The sequence below is a fragment of the Erythrolamprus reginae genome, chromosome 1, assembly GCF_031021105.1.
Source record: "Erythrolamprus reginae isolate rEryReg1 chromosome 1, rEryReg1.hap1, whole genome shotgun sequence".
Lineage (NCBI taxonomy): Eukaryota > Metazoa > Chordata > Lepidosauria > Squamata > Dipsadidae > Erythrolamprus > Erythrolamprus reginae.
The window spans coordinates 293518795-293539138 of record NC_091950.1 but is presented as its reverse complement, the minus strand read 5'-3'; the positions used below and the strand labels follow the sequence as shown (position 1 = coordinate 293539138).

General features: G+C 39.0%; 1 protein-coding gene across 1 annotated transcript in view; it reads left to right on the top strand.

Annotated features, from left to right (window-relative positions):
- ASCC3 (activating signal cointegrator 1 complex subunit 3) overlaps nucleotides 1–20344 on the top strand; it is a 285972-nt gene that overhangs the window by 114231 nt on the left and 151397 nt on the right. Inside the window, exon 14 of the mRNA XM_070733271.1 lies at nucleotides 15210–15344. Within this exon, the coding sequence (XP_070589372.1) occupies nucleotides 15210–15344 (135 nt within the window). The remainder of the gene's footprint in view (nucleotides 1–15209; nucleotides 15345–20344) is intronic.

The following is a 20344-nucleotide window of genomic DNA, read 5'->3' as shown; positions in this document are numbered from 1 at the left end:
TCCCCTGGGGCCCGCCAACCAACATTGTTTAGTTGACGGGACCTGGAGAAGGCCCACTCTGTGGGACCTAATCAGTCGCTGGGATTCGTGCGGCAGGAGGCGGTCTTGGAGATATTCTGGTCCAGTGCCATGAAGGGCTTTAAAGGTCATAACCAACACTTTGAATTGTGACCGGAAATTGATCGGCAGCCAATGCAGGCTGCGGAGTGATGGTGAAACATGGGCATACCTAGGTAAGCCCATGACTGCTCTCGCAGCTGCATTCTGCACGATCTGAAGTTTCCGAATATTTTTCAAAGGTAGCCCCTTGTAGAGAGCATTACAGTAGTCGAACCTCGAGGTGATGAGGGCATGAGTGACTGTGAGCAATGAGTCCCGGTCCAGATAGGGCCGCAACTGGTGCACCAGGCGAACCTGGGCAAACGCCCCCCTCGCCACAGCTGAAAGATGGTTCTCTAATGTGAGCTGTGGATCGAGGAGGATGCCCAAGTTGCGGACTCTCTCTGAGGGGGTCAATAATTCCCCCCCCAGGGTAATGGACGGATAGATGGAATTGTCCTTGGGAGGCAAAACCCACAGCCACTCCGTCTTATCCGGGTTCAGTTTGAGTCTGTTGACACCCATCCAGGCCCCAACAGCCTCCAGGCACCGGCACATCACTTCCACTGCTTCGTTGACTGGACATGGGGTGGAGATGTAAAGCTGGGTATCATCAGCGTATTGATGATACCTCACCCCATGTCCTTGGATGATCTCACCCAGCGGTTTCATGTAGATATTAAATAGGGGGGGGGGGGGGGGGGGGGGGGGGGGGGGGGGGGGGGGGAGGGGGGGGGGGAGCCGACCCCTGAGGGCACCCCACAAGGGAGAGACCTCGGAGCCGACCTCTGACCCCCCACTAACACCGACTGCGACCGGCCAGAGAGGTAGGAGGAGAACCACTGGAGAACAGTGCCTCCCACCCCCACCCCCTCCAGCCGGTGCAGAAGGATACCATGGTCGATGGTATCGAAAGCCGCTGAGAGGTCAAGGAGCACCAGGACAGAGGATAAACCCCTGTCCCGGGCCCGCCAGAGATCATCCATCAACGCGACCAAAGCACTTTCCGTGCTGTAACCGGGCCTGAAACCCGACTGCTGGGGACCTAGATAATCGGCTTCTTCCAAGGACCGTTGGAGCTGGAGTGCCACCACCTTCTCAACAACCTTCCCCATAAAGGGAAGGTTGGAGACTGGACGATAGTTATTAAGTACGGCTGGGTCCAGGGAAGGCTTCTTGAGGAGGGGGCGCACGAGCGCTTCTTTATAGAGTGTTGGAAAAACTCCCCTCCCCAAGGAAGCATTGGTAATCTCCTGGACCCAGCTCCGTGTCACCTCCCTGCTGGCCAAGACCAACCAGGAGGGACACGGATCCAGTAAACAGGTGGCGGAACTCACAGCTCCAATGGCCTTGTCCACTTCATCAGGTGTCACCAGATCAAACTCTTCCCAGACAGGTGGACAAGTACGTGCCCCAGTCACCTTGACTGACTTGTTGTCAGTCGACTCTGTTTTCCAATTGGAGTCGAGATCAGCCCGGATCTGAGCGACTTTATCAGTGAAAAACGTGTTAAAATCCTCGGCACTGCTCTGCAAGGGCTCCCCAACTCCCCCCTGGTTAAGAAGGGAGAGGGTCACCCTAAACAGAGCGGCCGGGCGGGATTCCGCTGATGCAATCAAGGCGGCATGGTACGCGCATCTTGCCGCCTTGAGCGCCACTTTGTAAGTCTTAATAAAAGCTCTTACAAGTGTTCGATCAGATTCAGACCTACTCTTCCTCCATCGCTTCTCTAGACGTCTCTTATGGCGTTTCAACTCCCGGAGCTCCTCGTTGAACCATGGGGCTCTACGGGGTCTAGCGCCACGGAGAGGTCGCAAAGGCGCAATCCGGTCAAGAGCCTCCGCCGCAGCCCTGTTCCAGGCCTCCGCAAGAGACTCCGCCGAACTGTGGACGAGTGCCTCTGGAATAACCCCAAGCGCCGTCTGAAAGCCCTCTGGGTCCATCAGGTGTCTGGGGCGGAACATCTTAATTGGTTCCGCCTCCCTGCGGGGAAGGATTGGAGCCAGGAAGTCAAGCCGTAGTAGAAAATGGTCTGACCATGACAAAGGCAATGCTTCTAAGCCCCTTAGTCTCAGACCATTACTCAATTGCTCGGGAAGAAATACCATGTCAGGTGCGTGCCCTCCCTTGTGAGTCGGACCCTGAACTACTTGAGTCAGGTCCATGGCTGTCATGGTGGCCATGAACTCCTGTGCCAACCCAGAGGTTTCACCGAGCGACGGCAGATTGAAGTCCCCCAGGACAATGAGTCCGGGGAACTCCACCGCCAACCCGGCTACCTCCTCGAGTAGCACAGGCAGGGCTTTTGACATGCAGCTGGGAGGCAGGTACGTGAGAAATAAGCCCACCTGAACCCCTAAGTCCAACTTCATCAAGAGAGACTCGCAACCCGCAATTTCCAGAGCAATGAGTCTACGTAGGCAAAGGCTCTCCCTGGCTATAATAGCCACTCCTCCCCCCCTTCCCTGGGGTCGAGGTTGATGCCATATCTGAAACCCGGCTGGGCAAATTTCAGAGAGAGGAACACCTCCCTCTGGGCCCAGCCAGGTTTCAGTAATACATGCCAGGTTGGCCTCCTCATCCAGGATCAAATCCTGGATGAGGAGAGCTTTATTTACCACCGACCTGGCATTAAGCAGCAGCAACCTGAGCCCAGGGCCAGAGTTACACTCATCACCAGTACCCAAGATTGGGCTCACAGAGCCAGAACAAGGGACCGTTATTAAGCAACGATCCCTCGTTCCCCTGGAACGGCTAACTCTGTGGCCCCCGCCATATCTGCCTCTCCCCAGCAACACTGGAATATTCCGACCCTCTGCCACCCCAGAGATCGGTGCCCCTTCCTCTCCTGTCTCCCGAGCGTCAGGTAGGCCAGATATATTATTTACATCCTTCCCATTCATCTCACCCATACTGTGACCCCACCCATCCCACCCATCCCATCCATACCAATCATTCGCTCCATACACACTACACCCACCCCAATTATCCATCACTAAAACACCCCCCCCAATAATTTAGTTAAAATATGAATCAATTTATAATTAAAAATACTAAGATTAAAATACTAATAAAAAAATAATAGATACAAATAGAAAAAATAGAATATATAAAATATAAGTAATAATGCAGCAATTCAGTTGGTTAAAAAAGATCCAGTCAGCAGCAAATGACAAAAGAGCCAATGTCTCAGGTGGTAAAGTCAAAGATTGTTCAGAGTCAAGAGTCATTCTATATCTACCTCCCTCCTCAAAGAAGGGGGGGTAGAGTGTCCTTATCCCAAGTATGCGGGTTGTTAAATTAATTTCCCTGTCTCTCAAACTCTTCGATGTCGATGTTTCCAGATCTTCCTTCTCTCTTGTCCCATCCACTCTTACAGTACCTCCAGACCTCCAGGCATTCAGAGCCTCCATGCAGCCACAGTATGTTCCTTTGATGGTCATAATAGTATTCTCCTCCTTGGCCTCTTTGTTTTCCCATAATCCTCTGTCTCCTCTCTCTCCTCCTCCTGCAGCTCCCCACCTGCCTGGTCTTCTGACGCCGAACACCTCCACCATTCGGTGATCCCGCGTCTCAGGACAGTTAGTATGTCTGGTGGGTCTGGCTGTTTCAATTTGGCTGGCTTGATAGTTCAGCTCAGCCTCTCAGCCTCTGAAAGTCATAGCTCAGCAAAAGAAAAGAAGAGAAAAGGGCAGCAGGTGGTTTTGGTCTAATTGGCGAAGAGGGGGGGCAGCAAAAACCTCCTGGGCTGGGACAAGCCGACTCCTGGAATTCCAAGTTTCAGCTCTGTTTGGTCTTTCGGCAATGCAGCTTAGGTCTTAATCAGGTCCTCGGCGTCAGCTTCAAAGGCAGCCGCCATCCTCCGCTCCCCAGCTGACTGACTCCCGATGTGTCTGTGGCCACAGCAGATCTAAACCACTATGGAGAGATGCTATTTCAGGGTCTCCAAAGAACAGGACTTCTCACCACTCTGGAACAGGCAGGCACACAGATGGTTAAATAACAAGTGGCAAGCGGCAAGCAACTCTGGCAGTTCCCTCGGCTTTGGCATTCAAGGAATGCTAGCAGTCGCCATTTCCCGAGCCTAGCTGATCAGTTGGTCGGCTCTCAGTTCTCACAGAGCCACAGAGGGTTACCAGAAAGGCAGATTGACAGGATCATTAAATGCAGTGACTTCTTCTCTCCCTGGGGCTGTAAAAAGAAGCTGCTAATCTTAACTGCAAGTCCCCTATTTTTAAGATGTTTCTGCCGTAGCCCGTTGGAGCATCGTCTCCAAGCTTCCTCCTGCTACTCCAACCGTAACCCGAACCAGAATGAACACTATTTTTTCCTAGAAGCTGCTTTAGTTATAATATTTTAAACAATATTTATAAGCTCAACACTACTAAGATTAAACTGACTGAGAATTATGGTGATGGAACCTTCACACATTAGAACAGGATGATCTGATGCACCAGACTATAAAATATTAGACCAACATGAAATAGGTTCATAAAATTGAAAGACTTAATGGTAGATGTAGGTCAAAGAACACTAGGGAAATATGTTTCAATCCATTTGACCTAAAGGTAGTCATTGACTTACAACCATTCATTCAGTGACTTTAAGGAAGGATTCAATCTATAACTAAAGAGACATTTCCTGAAAGAACAATTAATCAGTGGAACAACTAGCCTCCAGATGTTGTGAATACTCCAACACTGTGAGCTTTTAAGAAGAGATTGAGCAACCATTTGTCTGAAAGGACAGTGATGGGGAACCATTTAGACACTGAGTGCCCAAAACTGTGTCCCTGTGCATGCCAAAACTGAAAGGAGCATGTGTGCACATGTACAAATGAATGTGTGCATGCACAGACATGCATGCAAATATGCATGAATGTGCATGTGTGACCACATGGATGCACACACATGCATGGACATACGCACATGCGCAACAGAGACGCAAAGGTCAGCTGGCCGGAGGGAGGTGGGGCATCCCAACACTGGCAATGTGGCAAGAGGTAGGATCTTTTTGTGTGTGCAAGCTTTCTGTCTTGGTATTTGCAGGGAAACAGAAGCTGATGAAAGAAACGTCACTGAGATCAGATCTGGGGTAATGGCGCATATGCCAGCAGAAAGGGCGCTGCATGCCACCTCTAGCACATGTACCATAGGTTCGACATCACACCATCATAGATTCGCCATCATGCCATCATAGGTTTTCTGCCTGAGCAGGGGATTAGACTAGAAGACCTCCAAGATCCCATCCAACTCTGTTATTCTGACTCTTTGAAGTTAGAATGGCACTGAAAAAAGGACTTGTAACAGTTTTTTATACTTACCGCCATTACAATTTTTTATGGCCATGTGATCAAAATTCGGACACTTGGTAACTAGCACACATTTATTATGGTTGCAGTGTCCTAGGGTCATGCGATTACCTTTTGTGACCTTCTGACAAATGAAGTCCATGGGGTAAGCAGAAATAATTAACTTAGCAAATGTCTTAGAAATTTTGGGCTCAATTGTGATTGTAAGTCAAGGACTAACCTATACCTTTTCCAAAGGTTGACAAAGAGCACATAACGCCTCAACTCCATGCTATTTAATGTTGAATCTGCCAGGCTCTCTGGTATGAGCCTCAAGAAAATTCAAGGGTACAAATTTCAGACACACACACGTTTGAAAATTCAAAACAATGTTCTTTATCACAAAATTCAAAATAAACTAAGCACTCCTTTTGTATTGCAAAGAGCACTCATCCCAAAACAACCTGGTAGTCTGTACGATTCCCTTAATCAGTCCTTAAGTACTTAGCTTGCAGCTGTGAAGAAACGTCACAGCCCTTTTTCTTCCACGAAGTGAAACACACACACACTTTGCTCTGCTTTGGTTTCAAAGTCGTGAAAAATCAACAAATAAAGTCCGTAAACAGCAAGGCAGTCCTGAAGAACAACGATCAGATAATCTTCCACAATGGCCAAACCCACGCGCTGCTATTTATACCAGCAGCACAAATTACTGGAGCCCCACCCAAACACAAGTGGCCTCTCTTATCTCCTGTAATATGTCCTCAATTGGTCTCTTCTACGCATAACTTTGCGCCTGCGTGGGTTCAAAACTTCCGCATCCAAATCAACCGAAGATAATGGGAGATTGACTTCCTGGGCTGTGTGCCAAGGCCCCCTCTTCCAAGTCTCCCACCTTCTTCGTCCGAGGAAACTGAACTACCTGACTCTGTCGGCAATAAAACAGGCCTATGATATGTTGAAGTTTCCCCTGCATCCACCTCCACATTCCCTGGGGCAGGAGCTGGGCCACAGCCAACCACAACACATTGTAACTGGCAACCCAGTAATAATAACTATATTGTCATGAGAAAAGCTGTTTGTAATATGTTTATCCCAAGATAAATCATATCACAGCAATAAATTACTCCAAGAGATTAAATGTTTTCCCTTAAACTTAAAATATCAGAACATTGCTTATTCATTCAGTTAAACATGCCTTTTGTTAAAAAAAAATAAGTAGAAGTAGTAGAGAAGAAATGTCTTTAAATTTATTTACCATATTTTTCGGAGTATAAGATGCACTGGAATATAAGGCGTACCTTATTTTGGGGGGAGGAAAAGAGGGGGGGATCTACCTACCAGGTATTTATCTGGCTAGCATCCTTAGTCTGGTCAGCTTCAGCACATCATTTTATTCCCTGGTTAGGCCTGAGGAAAAAAACAATTTTCGGAGAGAATAGCAATGAAAACAAGCCTACAATGGATTGGAAGAAAACTTCAGAGTAGCAAGAAAAACAAGCCTGCAAGCTGAGAAGATCATTAGCACCTCATTAGGACTGGAAAAAAAGCTTCAAAAAAGCTACATTCGGATTATAAGACACACCCAAATTTTCAGCCTCTTTTAGGGGGAGGAAAGGTGCGTCTTATGCTACGAAATTTGTGGTAACTAATTAATTCTCTCTCTCTCTCTCTCTCTCTCTCTCTCGCACACACACACACAGACACCATGTTTACAGCAATTATTTGCATTGTAAAAAGAGTAATAATTATCAATAATTTGTTGTTATTAGTGATAGCATTTTGTTATACACTGCTCAAAAAAATAAAGGGGCACTTAAACAACACAAAATAAATCCAAGTAAATCAAACTTCTGTGAAATCAAACTGTCAACTTAGGAAGCAACACTGACTGACAATCAATTTCACATGCTGTTGTGCGCATTCAACATTGTACAGAACAAAGTATTCAATGTGAATATTTCATTCATTTGGATTATAGGATGTGTTATTTGAGTGTTCCCTTTATTTTTTGAACAGTATGTATCATAGGTAACAAATGCAAATGTATGTGAAAATAGTAGCCCTGCATTTCTTATCATGCTCAAATCTCAGTAGTTTTTGTTTCCCTTTCAGGATTTATTATGAGTTCTTTGCACCTTAAAACATTATTTCTATATTGTATTTTATTTTATTTTGTTTTATTGAATTTATAGGCCGCCCAACTCCTGACGGACTGTGGGCGGCGTACACTATAAAAACACATACAACAATAAAACCCCATTTCAAAAATATATTGGTTATCTTTTACCCATTATTACTAGCTCTTTAAAAAATAAATGGAATGAAGTTCCATGCATTACTGATATTACAGAATAAATAAAATAGGAAGGTAGTGTTATTCTATGAAAGCATACGTTACAGCAGATGGAGAAAATTGTTTAGCTGTCCTACTCCAGGTGTCTTGGCTTTGAGTTCTTCTTTGCTACTGGGAAATTAAAAGTTGGGAATTCAGCCATTCGTTTTTATGCAAGTGCTCAAATGAAACTTGATATTTTATGTGTAGGTTTCTCTTTGAATTAGTCAATGTATATATACCAACAGCATTCTTGCTTTACCGACTTAATTGCTGTTAAGGATAATATTTTTATTTTATACAGAGTTAGTTTGCTTTTACCATGTGAATTTCTAGAATAGATTCTTTTCTTGTGTTCATTCAAATATTTACAGGATCTCTTTTAATTGAAATGTTGAAATTGCATTGTTTGTTTGTTTGTTTATTTATTTGTTTGTTTATTTGTTTATTTTGACTTCTATGCCACTAGGGTGGCTTACAATAATATAACATATTAAAAACAATTTAAAATAAGTCAAATATGCAATCTAACAATAAAGCCCAGATTAAAACCCATAATAAACGAAATAATCAACATACATATGTAGCATTCATACAATTTGGCCATGATAGTTGTTAATTCATATCCCCCCCCCCCCCAGGCCTGCCAGCAAAGCCAGGTCAGTTTACAAAAAAAATGACTCTTCATGTCAGTTTTTCATGGGCAGAAAACTTAAAATTGTATCTAAACTGTAATAGTCTCTGCAATTATCTGAGACTATTAAGCATTTGTTTTAGAACTGATTCTTAAACAATATTGAGTTTGCTAAGATTTCAGTGGGATTAATCAATGCTCTGAAAGTACAATAAATATACTATTAGATACTGTATATTTATATACGATATACTTGTGCTGATGGTAAGGAATTATATCTAGTGTTTTATAATTCTACAAGTCTAGATTTAATTTTACTTTTTGGGAGGCAATTGATTCTATTCAATGGCCTTCCATCTAATCTAGCCTCTCAATTGTGTAGGAAGTGAATAATGAAAATTAAATTAAAAAGTTATAAACATAAATAACGGATGGCATAAGAAATTTTGTTTTTGACCCTTTGACACATATTGCAGTTTTAATCAGCTTTCATGATTTATTATAGTGTTATACTTGATTCAGTTCTGAAATAAATTTTAAAAAATTGTAGATATAATGTTTATATGCCATATGTTGGCTTTCTTTTATTATGTTTTCTCTTAGACTAATGAAGTCATTTCATTACTAATTAGTAGCTATAGTCTGGGTGCATATCAGTAACTCTCAAAGTATGTGATCAGACATATTATCAGACAGAACATAGGGGGGGTTTTGTAGAAGACAAGAAACCAGATTATACAACTCTTTAATTCAAAGTTAAAGTTAAGTATTTCAGATGTAATCCTGCTGAAAGAAATATCATTAGAATACTGTACTTCATAAGAGAAAGATATATCTTGCTGACTGAGAAAACAGAAAATACCATTTAGGTAGACTAAATTGGAAGGAGAGATTTTGACTTCTTTAGCAGTATGTCAGGGTTCCAAGTAACACCCCCAATGAAATATGACTCTGAGGCTAGGCATTTCTCAAAGTTCTATTTTATTAATGATGCCATATTGGCATATCTGGGAAAACCTGAATCTGAAAGCTTCCAGGTTTTCCCTACCCAAAAGAAAGTATTGATGCAATAATCAACAGGGTGCCTTGCTTTTGGACTATGCTTGAAAATATTCAGGTTAAACATAAGTATTATTAGTGATGGGATATACTGCAGTTGTTTTTATAGATGTAATATAAGTTGTAAGATGTAATATATTTTCTTAAACCCGTGTTTTATTGTTGTAAATCATAGCAATGGAATATTGAGATTTTCTTTTGCATCTTGATTTAACTTTTGTTCTAATAAATGTTTCTATTTAATGCATTTATTATATGTTAATATTTATTTTTGTAATGCATGTGAAATAACCTTTATTGGAAACTAAGTTGAAATATTTTTAAGTCAATTTTATAATTTTGTTAGGTATGCTAAAATTCAAATTTGTAACTCCTGTCAAATTAAAAGCAGGAGATTGTGGCATTTTTGTTACATTTTTAACATGTTATTCATCCTCAAGTAATTTCTGAATAATAGTCAAATTAAAGATGATTTCCCAGCAGATGTTTTCTCTAAATCACCCCTGACAATTTGAGCTAGCAATGCTGTGCCCGTAGATTTTTCTAACTACCCTATATTTTGTGTAGAAAATTATAATGAAGCTCTGTAGTAGGTAAGTGTCCAAATCAGTAGGCATTTGTATACTGCTCTCCTAAGTTGGCAGGTGGATCAGCCAGATAAAAGACACCTGGATAAATCAGCTGATATAGGGTTTGCTGCAATTTATATGCCTTAGCAAATGTTGAAGAGTAGCTCTATAAATCCAAACAGCAAGAATTTACACAGCACAAAGAATACAGAATCTTTGCTTATCAACTAACTAACTTGTAAATAGTGTACATTTGGGTGGCTAGGGACCAAGATATTAAGGGAAGATTTTGGAATTCAGAGAAATTGAAAAAAGTTCCTAGTTAAAAGATTTTCATCATTTGCAATGAATATGAATAATGTTGTAATGGAAAAGGGTTCAAAGCTGATTTAAAGTTTTGAAATAAATGTTCTTAGGTTATTATTCCACTAACAACAAGCATATATGGGTCAAAAAAATATAAATATTAATCCTTTTTAATTCTGATTACTTATTAAAATATGACCTAGGAGATCAATTTCATATTTTTCAATAGTATTTTCTCATCTATATTCATGTAAGTGTGGAGTATGTCTGCACACAAGCTTAATTCTCTCTGCTTTTTAGATTCTATCACCAAAGTAAAATATATGTTCATTTATATTAGAAGCACTAAGCCATCAGCGTCTCAAGTGTCTGGCATAAGGTTACAATCAGGAAAACAGACGTGGAAAGGAATTGGAGGAGAATGGTTTTTTTATACTTCTGCTATGCCGGTCCTCAAAAATAATTATCCTTATATATGGGCGCCTACTAAGTAGAAAAAGTGAGATGTGGGAAGAGGATTTACAAAATTTGAATAAAAGCATTAACCATTAATGGGAACTCCATAGCACCACCTTCAACTCTGAAATGAGATTTTCAGGGAAATGCCACAGAAGTCATATATAACCTAAACTCTCTATGCACGTTTGCAAAAACAATCCTTAGTTATAAGTCAATTAAATAAAAGATCAAGTATATTGCAGTGTAAATATTTCTTTGATACTTTTTTGTTTCCACATATAAGTTAACACTAGTGGTTAACTATAAGTGGTTAAAGGTAATTAATTAGCTGTTTACCATTTTCATAGATCTCTGTGCAAGTTTTGACTCCATAAAGAGAAACTTTTATGGAAAAAATTGATCACTGTAAACAGGCCATTCACAATTTTACTTCCATGCTCTCTACTCAGAAACCGACATTAAAACATGTAGAGGTGTAAATGATTCTCTAACTCATTGTCCATACAGGTGTTAATACAGGGTTGCATTCTACCCCAAGGCTTTTTAACTTCTGTATCAACAATGTTGCAGGATACCTGTATGTTTAAAATACTGATATGTCAAAGATTCATGATCTTATCTATTACTAATAGATAAGATAAAGCAGAAGGATAAGATAAGAGAAAAATTGAGTGGGATGATGACAAGCTATATTGTTAATATGAAATTGGAGCGTTTCTTTGTTTGTTTGTTTGTTTGTTTAATTTGGCTTCTATGCCGCCCAATCTCGAAGGACTCAGGGAAGTTTATAATAACATAACTATAACTATAACATAACTATAATGACACAACAGAAATGTTCTGTGTTTGCATTTACAATGATTTTGACTGAATTTTCAAACCTACTGGGGTACCTATGAAAATACCATGTTTCCCTGAAAATAAGACCCTGTCTTATATTTTTTGAACCCTGAAATAAGCACTTGGCCTTATTGCCATGCACTAAAAGCCCAATTGATCTTATTATCAGGGGATGTCTTATTTTGGGGAAAACAGGGCAGCTTATTCCTAAAAAAATTAAAATGCCCAAAGTTAACATTTATTTATATTCATCATCCTAGAAGTATTTCAAACGTGGAACATTTCTGTTTCATTTTTAAGATGCACGTTTTTAACTGGGTGTGGAATGTTTCAAATTCAAAATAAAATCTTTTGAATTTGAAATGTTTTGCACACTTCTACCTCCTATCAATCAAAAAGATCGCATTCAAAAGAGAATGTTAGTAGAAGTTATGTGATTGACGTTTTAAGTAGTAGGAATCTTTGTTCTTGTGCAATGTAAAATAATTTAGAGATAGGTTGTACACCATAGCAATCAAAATTGAATTTCTGTCATATATTTGAAAAGAGATTTTTGAAATGTTTAAGATTAAAATGGCCTTTTCTTATAAAAAGTATCATTATGGTATTATCTCTTTACACCAATGACTAGTTTAAAAAAAACAAAAATTCCTTCACCCACCCACTCACCCACCCAATATTCTGTAGTGCTAACCTGGAGACATTTCCTTTGTGCTTTGCTTGCATATTTTGTCATTTAAAAGTTTAGTTTTCCTGAAAAAAAGCTATACAAGCTCTCAGCTCTTGAGACACCGGAGCTAGCTTTGAACTTCAGAGTACAGATCTAATTACACAGCTTGTAGCTGTGGAACCACTTTTCTCTATTCCAAATTACTTTTTCCAACTTATTTGCATAATGTAATGCATAGAGGTTAGCCACAGAAATAAAAAAATTCTCTTGACATAGTTAGGACAGGCTGTGTTAACCCTCTTCTGCCTGTGATGTTTTGTTTTTTGAGCTCATCTTATAGGCTGAATAAAAGGGATGCCTTTTTAAAAAAAAAAATGTTGGTCTTGGACCAATGCTGCTCTATTTTTTCCTTCCTTATAGTGTATTTTGGAAGTAATGATAAATGAGGCTTGTATTCTACATGATTAATTCCTTGCTGATGCAGGAACTGATGCTATTCACATATTCACATCTGTGTATGAGACAATGGAATTCCCAAATTTTAACACTCACTACATACAGCTTTAGTTTTCAAAATTTCTTCTCATTTTACAGGCTTGTAAAAATATATCAACTGTAAAGAAACTGGATAGATATACATACTCCTTTTCTTCAATTGTTAGAATACTGGGTGATTCATTGAAATTTGTTGGTAGCAGGTTGAAGTCAGACAAAAGTTGTTTTTTGTGCATTGCTTATTAATTTAAGAATCCATTGCTACAAGATATGGTACCTTGCCTTTCGTAAACTCCTTAAAACCCACCTCTGTCGTCAAGCATGGGGGAACTGAGACATCTCCTCCTGCCTATGTAGTTCTAGTACATGATATGACTGTATGTATGTTTTTTATATTGGGGTTCCTTGCTTTTAGATTTTTTAAATGTGTAATTGTTATCTTAGATTTTAATTATTAGATTTGTCAATATATATTGTTTTTGTCACTGTTGTGAGCCGCCCCGAGTCTGCGGAGAGAGGCGGCATACAAATCTAATAAATACAATACAGTACAATACCAACTACTGTCTCTCAGGCTTGCTTTAAAAGAAGAATTTGTGACTGAAAAGTGGATGTTTTTATTCTGTTGAACCGACCCTAACACTTCTAAGTCTTCCTTTTGATGAGAATTAATTACTTTTTTTATTTAAAAGATTTGTATGGCCACCCATCTTAGAGTACAACTTTGGGTTCATAACAAAATTAAAACTGCAAATCAATAAAACCATAAAAACAAAGACTAAAACATAGTGCTTCAGTAGTCCTCCTAGGATGCCCCATGCTCTCATCACTCTACCTTAGCACCTGGGAGGCTTTCTGGAAAGCTAAAAGGATCGGATTCTACTAGATTGCTAGTAGGAAGGTATTCCACAGGTTAGGGGCAACCATAGAAAAGATAGTCTTTCAATATTTTACGGAATGGAACATGCCCATTCGGGTAACTTTGTAGGCAAGCAAGTACCAATCATGGGCTTCCCTAAATATGCCCATGTTACACCAACACTCTGCAGTCTGCACTGGTTGCCGATCTGTTTCCGGTCACAATTCAAAGTGTTGGTTATGACCTATAAAGCCCTTCATGGCATCGGACCAGAATATCTCTGGGACCCCCTTCTGCCACACGAATCCCAGCGATCAGTTAGGTCCCACAGAGTTGGCCTTCTCTGTGTCCCATCGACTAAACAATGTTGTTTGGTGGGACCCAGGGGAAGAGCCTTCTCTGTGGCGGCCCCGACCTTCTGGAACCAACTCCCCCCAGAGATCAGAATTGCCCCCACCCTCCTTGCCTTTTGTAAGCTCCTTAAAACCCACCTTTGTCATCAGGCATGGGGGAACTGAGATATTCCCTTCCCCCTAGGCCTATACAATTTATGCATAGGATGCTTGTGTGTATGTTTGGTTTTTTAAATAAGGGTTTTTTAAATTATTTAAAATATTAGATTTGTTATATGTTGTTTCGTTATTGTTGTTAGCTGCCCCGAGTCAATGGAGAGGGGCGGCATACAAATCTAATAAATAAATAAATAATTCAAGAAAAGGCCAACTAATCCCCATGCTACAAAAGGCTTTCAATGGGATAATTAGTATCTTAACTTGCACTCAAAAGAAAATCGGGAGATAGTTCAGCTTGCACAACAGTGATGTGACATGGGCAGATTGAGAAGTACCCAATACTGTTGCACATCATCTCTTATAACTTACGGGTGGCCTTCAAGGGTTGTCCAATGTAAAGCACAATGCAGTAGTCCAACCAAAAAGTGACTACGGCATGAGTAAAATTAGCAAGGCCTCCTTGTCCAGGAATGTGGACATGGATAATGAATCTGTGTAAAAGTCTAATAGGCATAGCTTCCACCTATAAATTGCATTCCAACTCTGTACATGGAAATGTCGACGATCAAAGGTGACGTTTCACCAGATCATGGAGGTCAACCCCAGCCCCAAAAGTATTAGCATGGGGCATTTTTATTATTTTAGTATTTTATATATTACAGAAAAACCCATTTCAGTGTGCATACCAGTGTTCAGCTCAAATACTTTGTTACCTATTTTTACTTGAGATTTCTTCTCAATTTATGTGCACATGATTGTGCTTTAGATTTTAGGAGTGTCAGAGATAATTTTATTTTAACACTCCATTATATAAATTATTAAAAGTATTCTAGTCTACACACAGTTCATTCATATGATACATAACTTTTCCTCTCTAAAAGCTAATTGTATATTATAATTTCTAAATGCTTGTATAAACATATTTATGTTGCTATTTATTCATATTCATGTCAGTATGTACCAGAAACATAATTGTTATCTTCCTTTGGATTTGAAGAATTAGCTTAAGTATGCGTACAAATCTTCTGTTATAGAAAAATAAATTTAAAACTAACAAATATTGTATCTATTTTTGTGCCAAGGTGATGGTATTTGTTCATGCTCGAAATGCTACAGTCCGAACCGCAATGGGTCTTCGCGAAAAAGCTAAAAACAATGGTCATATTTGCTACTTTTTACCAACTCAAGGTCCTGATTATGGACAATCAGAAAAGCAAGTAAGTGACAGTTTTGCTTTATTAAAACAAGATCCATTTATGTACAAATTCCCATCAGATATAGTAAGAATTTTTAAGAATCAATGTGATATAGTAATTGAAGATGCTGGAATAGGAGTTAGCAACCCCTGTTGTAGTCTCCCTTAGACGTGGAAGCTGCCTGGGTGATACTATCTCCTAGATGGTGAGACATAAAATACCTGTCTACAAACCCACACTCTACCAGTGTGGCAGATTATGACTCATAACTATCAATGAAGAGACTTTCATCTGGAAGTGGATAAGAACAGCAGCAGGAGAAGAGAAATCTAATAAGAAAATTGTTTTCGCTGCTTTTCTTAATTTTTTCTTCAAGTTTTTTTTCAAGAAGCAGAGTGACTTAACAACTATCACTCAGAAAATGCATTTTCACCTGCATATCTAAAGAATTCCTACCTAGAATAAAATGAGGGAGCATATAGTTTAAGAAGTATACCTGCTGCTAAGTATAAAAGGTATTGGGAGAATTGCTTAAAGCCATTGCTGTTACCTTTTGGGATGTGCCCTTTATCTCAACCCTAAAAGATGTCAGCTGTGTAGAAAATGTCACCAATCTGTTACATTCCCATGCCACTTTTTATAGTGTTGTCATAAGAATAAAACTGGCTCGAGAAGACGCCTATTGTAGCATAGTGTTTCTCTTTGACCCTGGTGGCTACAGACAGTTTGGATTATAACTCAGGACCAAATACTATAGGGATTATATTCTAGGGCACAATCTGGGTTGGTCCCTAGGACCAGAGATTTTGTCTTTCCAGCTTTCAGACTCAGAAATTCAGAATCTTCAGAGAACTTCTCTCTAGCAAAATGTGTGCTGCTCTATGTGTGGTATTTATATGGTTCCTGTTGTATTGTATTGAATTGGATTGGATCCTGCAACATTATCCTGGGATATGTGTATTTGCCTTCATGGATTGTACATATAGAATTGAATTGGATTTAATATTTTGTAATTATTTTAAGATACCCAAACTAAGGCTTAAGTCCCTGTTACCAATGCCTAAATCAACTAAATAAAACAAGGCTAATAAAGTTTCTGCCTTATTCAATTACCCAATCCATATTCTTTACTTTCTTACTTCTTTCCACCTACAGTACAAACCAAAGGTCACTCTATAGCTAACTTACATTAGAAGAATTTATGTTGATTGATAAAATTTCACAAGAAATTTGAGTATATTCAGATTTTTTTTTATTGGTACTTCATGACATGCTTTTCTAAGTAAAATGGTGCAATTTGTTCAGTAACGTCTGCAACTTACTAAAAGATTAATAGTTCTTGTAAATGATGGCTTGCTCCCCAAGTTAATTGCTTTCTCATTAGAGATAATGTTTATTTTTTATTTTATTTTTATTTATTTATTTATGTCAAGCGTGTATATGATTACAAAGTATAAACATGATTATGAAAATATAAGAAGTACAAGCATGATTATGAATATAAGAAATTTTACGAATACATGGGTACATTCGGACAGGGATGTTAGGCACAATGGTGCACTTATACATGCCCCTTATAGACCTCTTAGGAATGGGATGATGTCAGTGGTAGACAGTCTTAAGATATGGGGGTTGGGGAAGAAACTACAGAGTCAGGTAATGTATTCCAGGCATTTACCACTCTTGCTGAAGTCGATTTTTTTTGCAATCAGGTTTGCAGCAATTTACATTATAGTTGTATCTATTATGAGTTCATGTATTGTTGTGGTTGAGGTTGAAATAAATGACAGGTAAGGACATTATAGCTGTTAATTTTGTGTGCTACACTTCGGTCAGATTGAAGGTGGCTTAGTTCTAAATTTTCTAGCCCCAAAATTTCAGGTCTGGTGGCATAAGGTATTCTGTTGTGAACATAGGAATGTAGTACTCTTCTCTTGAAATATCTCTAGACATTCTGAATTGTGTTAATTTCTCAATTGTATTAATGGAGATATTTCACTGGCCAGTGAGACATGTGAACAAAAGAGATGTTTTCATCCCTGAAGTTTTTAGAAAAGCATAATTTATAACTCCTATCAAGATTTGTCTCACTTATGTAAAAGATCATAACAAAATCTACATCAAAGATTTGATTCAGATGTAACCTTTTTAAATCATTCAATAGCTTGCTCCTGTTAGTCACCTTTGTATAGTTTTGCTATAAATGTTCACAGCAACTAAATTTTGCTTTTTACAAAACAGTATAATGAATGTATGAAAAGAAAGGTTTAATGTATGTAGTATACTAAGATGACATACTGTCAACTAACTAGTTGTTCTTATCCCATATATATTGCGGTACATTTCTACAACTACCAATCAGTTTCAACCTGTTTCATTTGGGTTTCAGGCTAGGATTTAGTACTATGATAATTCATAAGTACTGTTCATGGACTTGAAATGAACCTTATACAGTAGTAAAATGAAGAGGGCTTTTTGACATTTCTCTTCTTATTCTGTTGGAATTGTATTGGAAATGTAATGCTGGTAGTACCAATCTTAGACAACTGGTTTTAGTATATTTAGCTAATAAAACTCTCCATACCTGAACTTAAAAAAATGTCTGAAGTGTTGTTAGACATTTTATTAGTTGGCTAATTCCAAAAAGAAAACTAGTAACTACCTTAAAAATTAGAAAAGTACATAAATAATGTTCATAATCAGATGTGTCCTAAGATTTTTGGAATCCAAAATAATTCTTTTCATTAAAATTAAAAGAAACTACATATGCTCCATCATTATATTTAGAAATAATTATATAAGATTTGAGATTATCAAAAACTTGCATGGAAAACTTGTGACTAAATTCAAAGCAACATTATTTTAACTCATCTGTAAGTCAATTCTCTATAAGGTAGCTTCAGAATATAATTAAAGATAGCTTCATATAATCTATATATAAGATAGCCTCATTTGTGTGTTTGAGAGAGGGAGAGTGGGAGAGATACGCATTGAGAGCCATCTGGTGGCTTTCTTGTTATTACATATTTTCTCGATTGTATTTTTCTGTATAAGTGAATTTTCTGTGTTTTGACATGCCTTGATTTAGGGTATCTGTGTGTCATAATTTCTTATTGTTTCTCTAAAAATATAGAAATATATCTGCTTGCATAGTAGTTGTGCATATAACTGAATAAGGCATATTATATTTGCCAAAACTGGATTACTAAATTCTAAAATTCAGAGATTTCTAAGTGAGAGCCAGTGTTATAGAGCAGAGGTTTTCAACCTTGACAACTTTAAGACTTGTGGATTTCAACTCCCAGCTGGCTGAGGAATTCAAGGAGTTGACGTCCATAAATCTTAAAGTTGCCAAGGTTGGAAACCCCTGCTATAGAGGCACTGTGTCTTCTGTGGGTAACCTAGTAATGTTTTGTCCTTTTTAATACCCAGATAATTAAGTATATCCGGTGATTAATGTTGATTGCAGCTTGTAAACTAATGTATTTTTGTGTAGTATCTACTCTATGTTTAACCTAACAGATATTTATTTTAATAAAAATATTTCAAATATTTATTTACTACCATAAAGAGCAGTTTAGTGTAGTGATTAAAGGCACTGGGCTAGAAACTGAGAAATTTCTAGCCAACATGAGTTGGGCGATGTTGAATTACTTACTCTTTCTCATCTATAGGAAGAAAGCAAACTACTTCTAGAAAATGCTGCCCATCAAATTGCATAGATTTATCCATGTAGTCACCAAAGCTCAAGACTGATTTTAAGGCATTAAAATATTGAGTCTTTATTATTTGGAATAAAGCTCTTGTGTAGTGAAACTTTGCAGGCTCATTTTTCTTTTAAGCCCATTGATGGCAATCACTATAATTACCTTTGCTAAGATCATCATCAATATAGACTAGCTGACTAGTGGGTAGTTGTGCTTGCTTGTATTTCTATCGCTTGTGCTCTAGTTGTCTATTAGTCTTTTCCCAAAATTGTGACTACCCACAATTTATCATAAGGGCCTTTTAGACTTCTCACAGCAGTTCCCATATTACAACCACTTGTTGAGCAACCAGAGAAAATTATGATGGTGCTGAATAAGGTGGACTTATAATCAGTCTGCAAAGTTGCAGTGATCACAGCATCCCCACAACATTGTCATTGTCACTAGCCATTGTTATTTGATTGCCATTTGCAACCTTCCCTGCAGATTTCCCACATGCCAAGTCAATGGAGCACATGGCTGACCTTGGGGAAAGGGGAGATGAGATCCTGCTTAAGAAACAATCAGAAAAGAGAGGCAGGAATCCACGATCATTAACAGTCAGAGAAAGACATTAAGGAAGAACCTGCCCTAAAGGAGCAAGTGGTCACAATTGGAGGGAGGGTTGTACTCTCAGACATGCAAGATTATGTAAATGTTAAGACTTACAATAAAGTAAATTTATCCCGCCTGTCATGTTGTCTGGTAGGGCCGACAGAAGATGACAAGTCATTCCCATAAGTCTCTCCTCCTGCATTTTCTCCTGACAACTCCCACAATGGAGTATGAAACCCCTGGCAACCCAAACTCCTCCATACCTAATCTAAGCAATCATGTGTATAAGTGTCTATGGAGATTCTCAGTCATCCAGGTCATGGTTGTCCCAAAGGTTCTTTTCTTCAAAAGGCAACTGAACTTTCTGCTTTTTCTTTGAAAGTATTTCGCTTCTCATCCAAGAAGCTTCATCAGCTTTGCACCATTCAGGTGACCCTGATGACATAGATAAGACTCCAGGTGACGTTAATGGCTGGCTAAAAGAATGCAAATGTCCATCTGTCCGCAAGGAGTATAAATCCTTCCATTCCCCACCATTCAGTCAAAGCTGAAGAAGCTTCTTAGATGAAAAGTGAAACGTTTTCAAAGAAAAGCCAGAAAGTCCAGTTGCCTCTTGAAAAAACAGCACCTTTGGGACATGTGTACAAGTGTTTTGCTTAGCAACGACAATCTTGATCTCAGTTGTAGTTGCTGTTGCAAGCCAAGGATTCTACTTGTCAT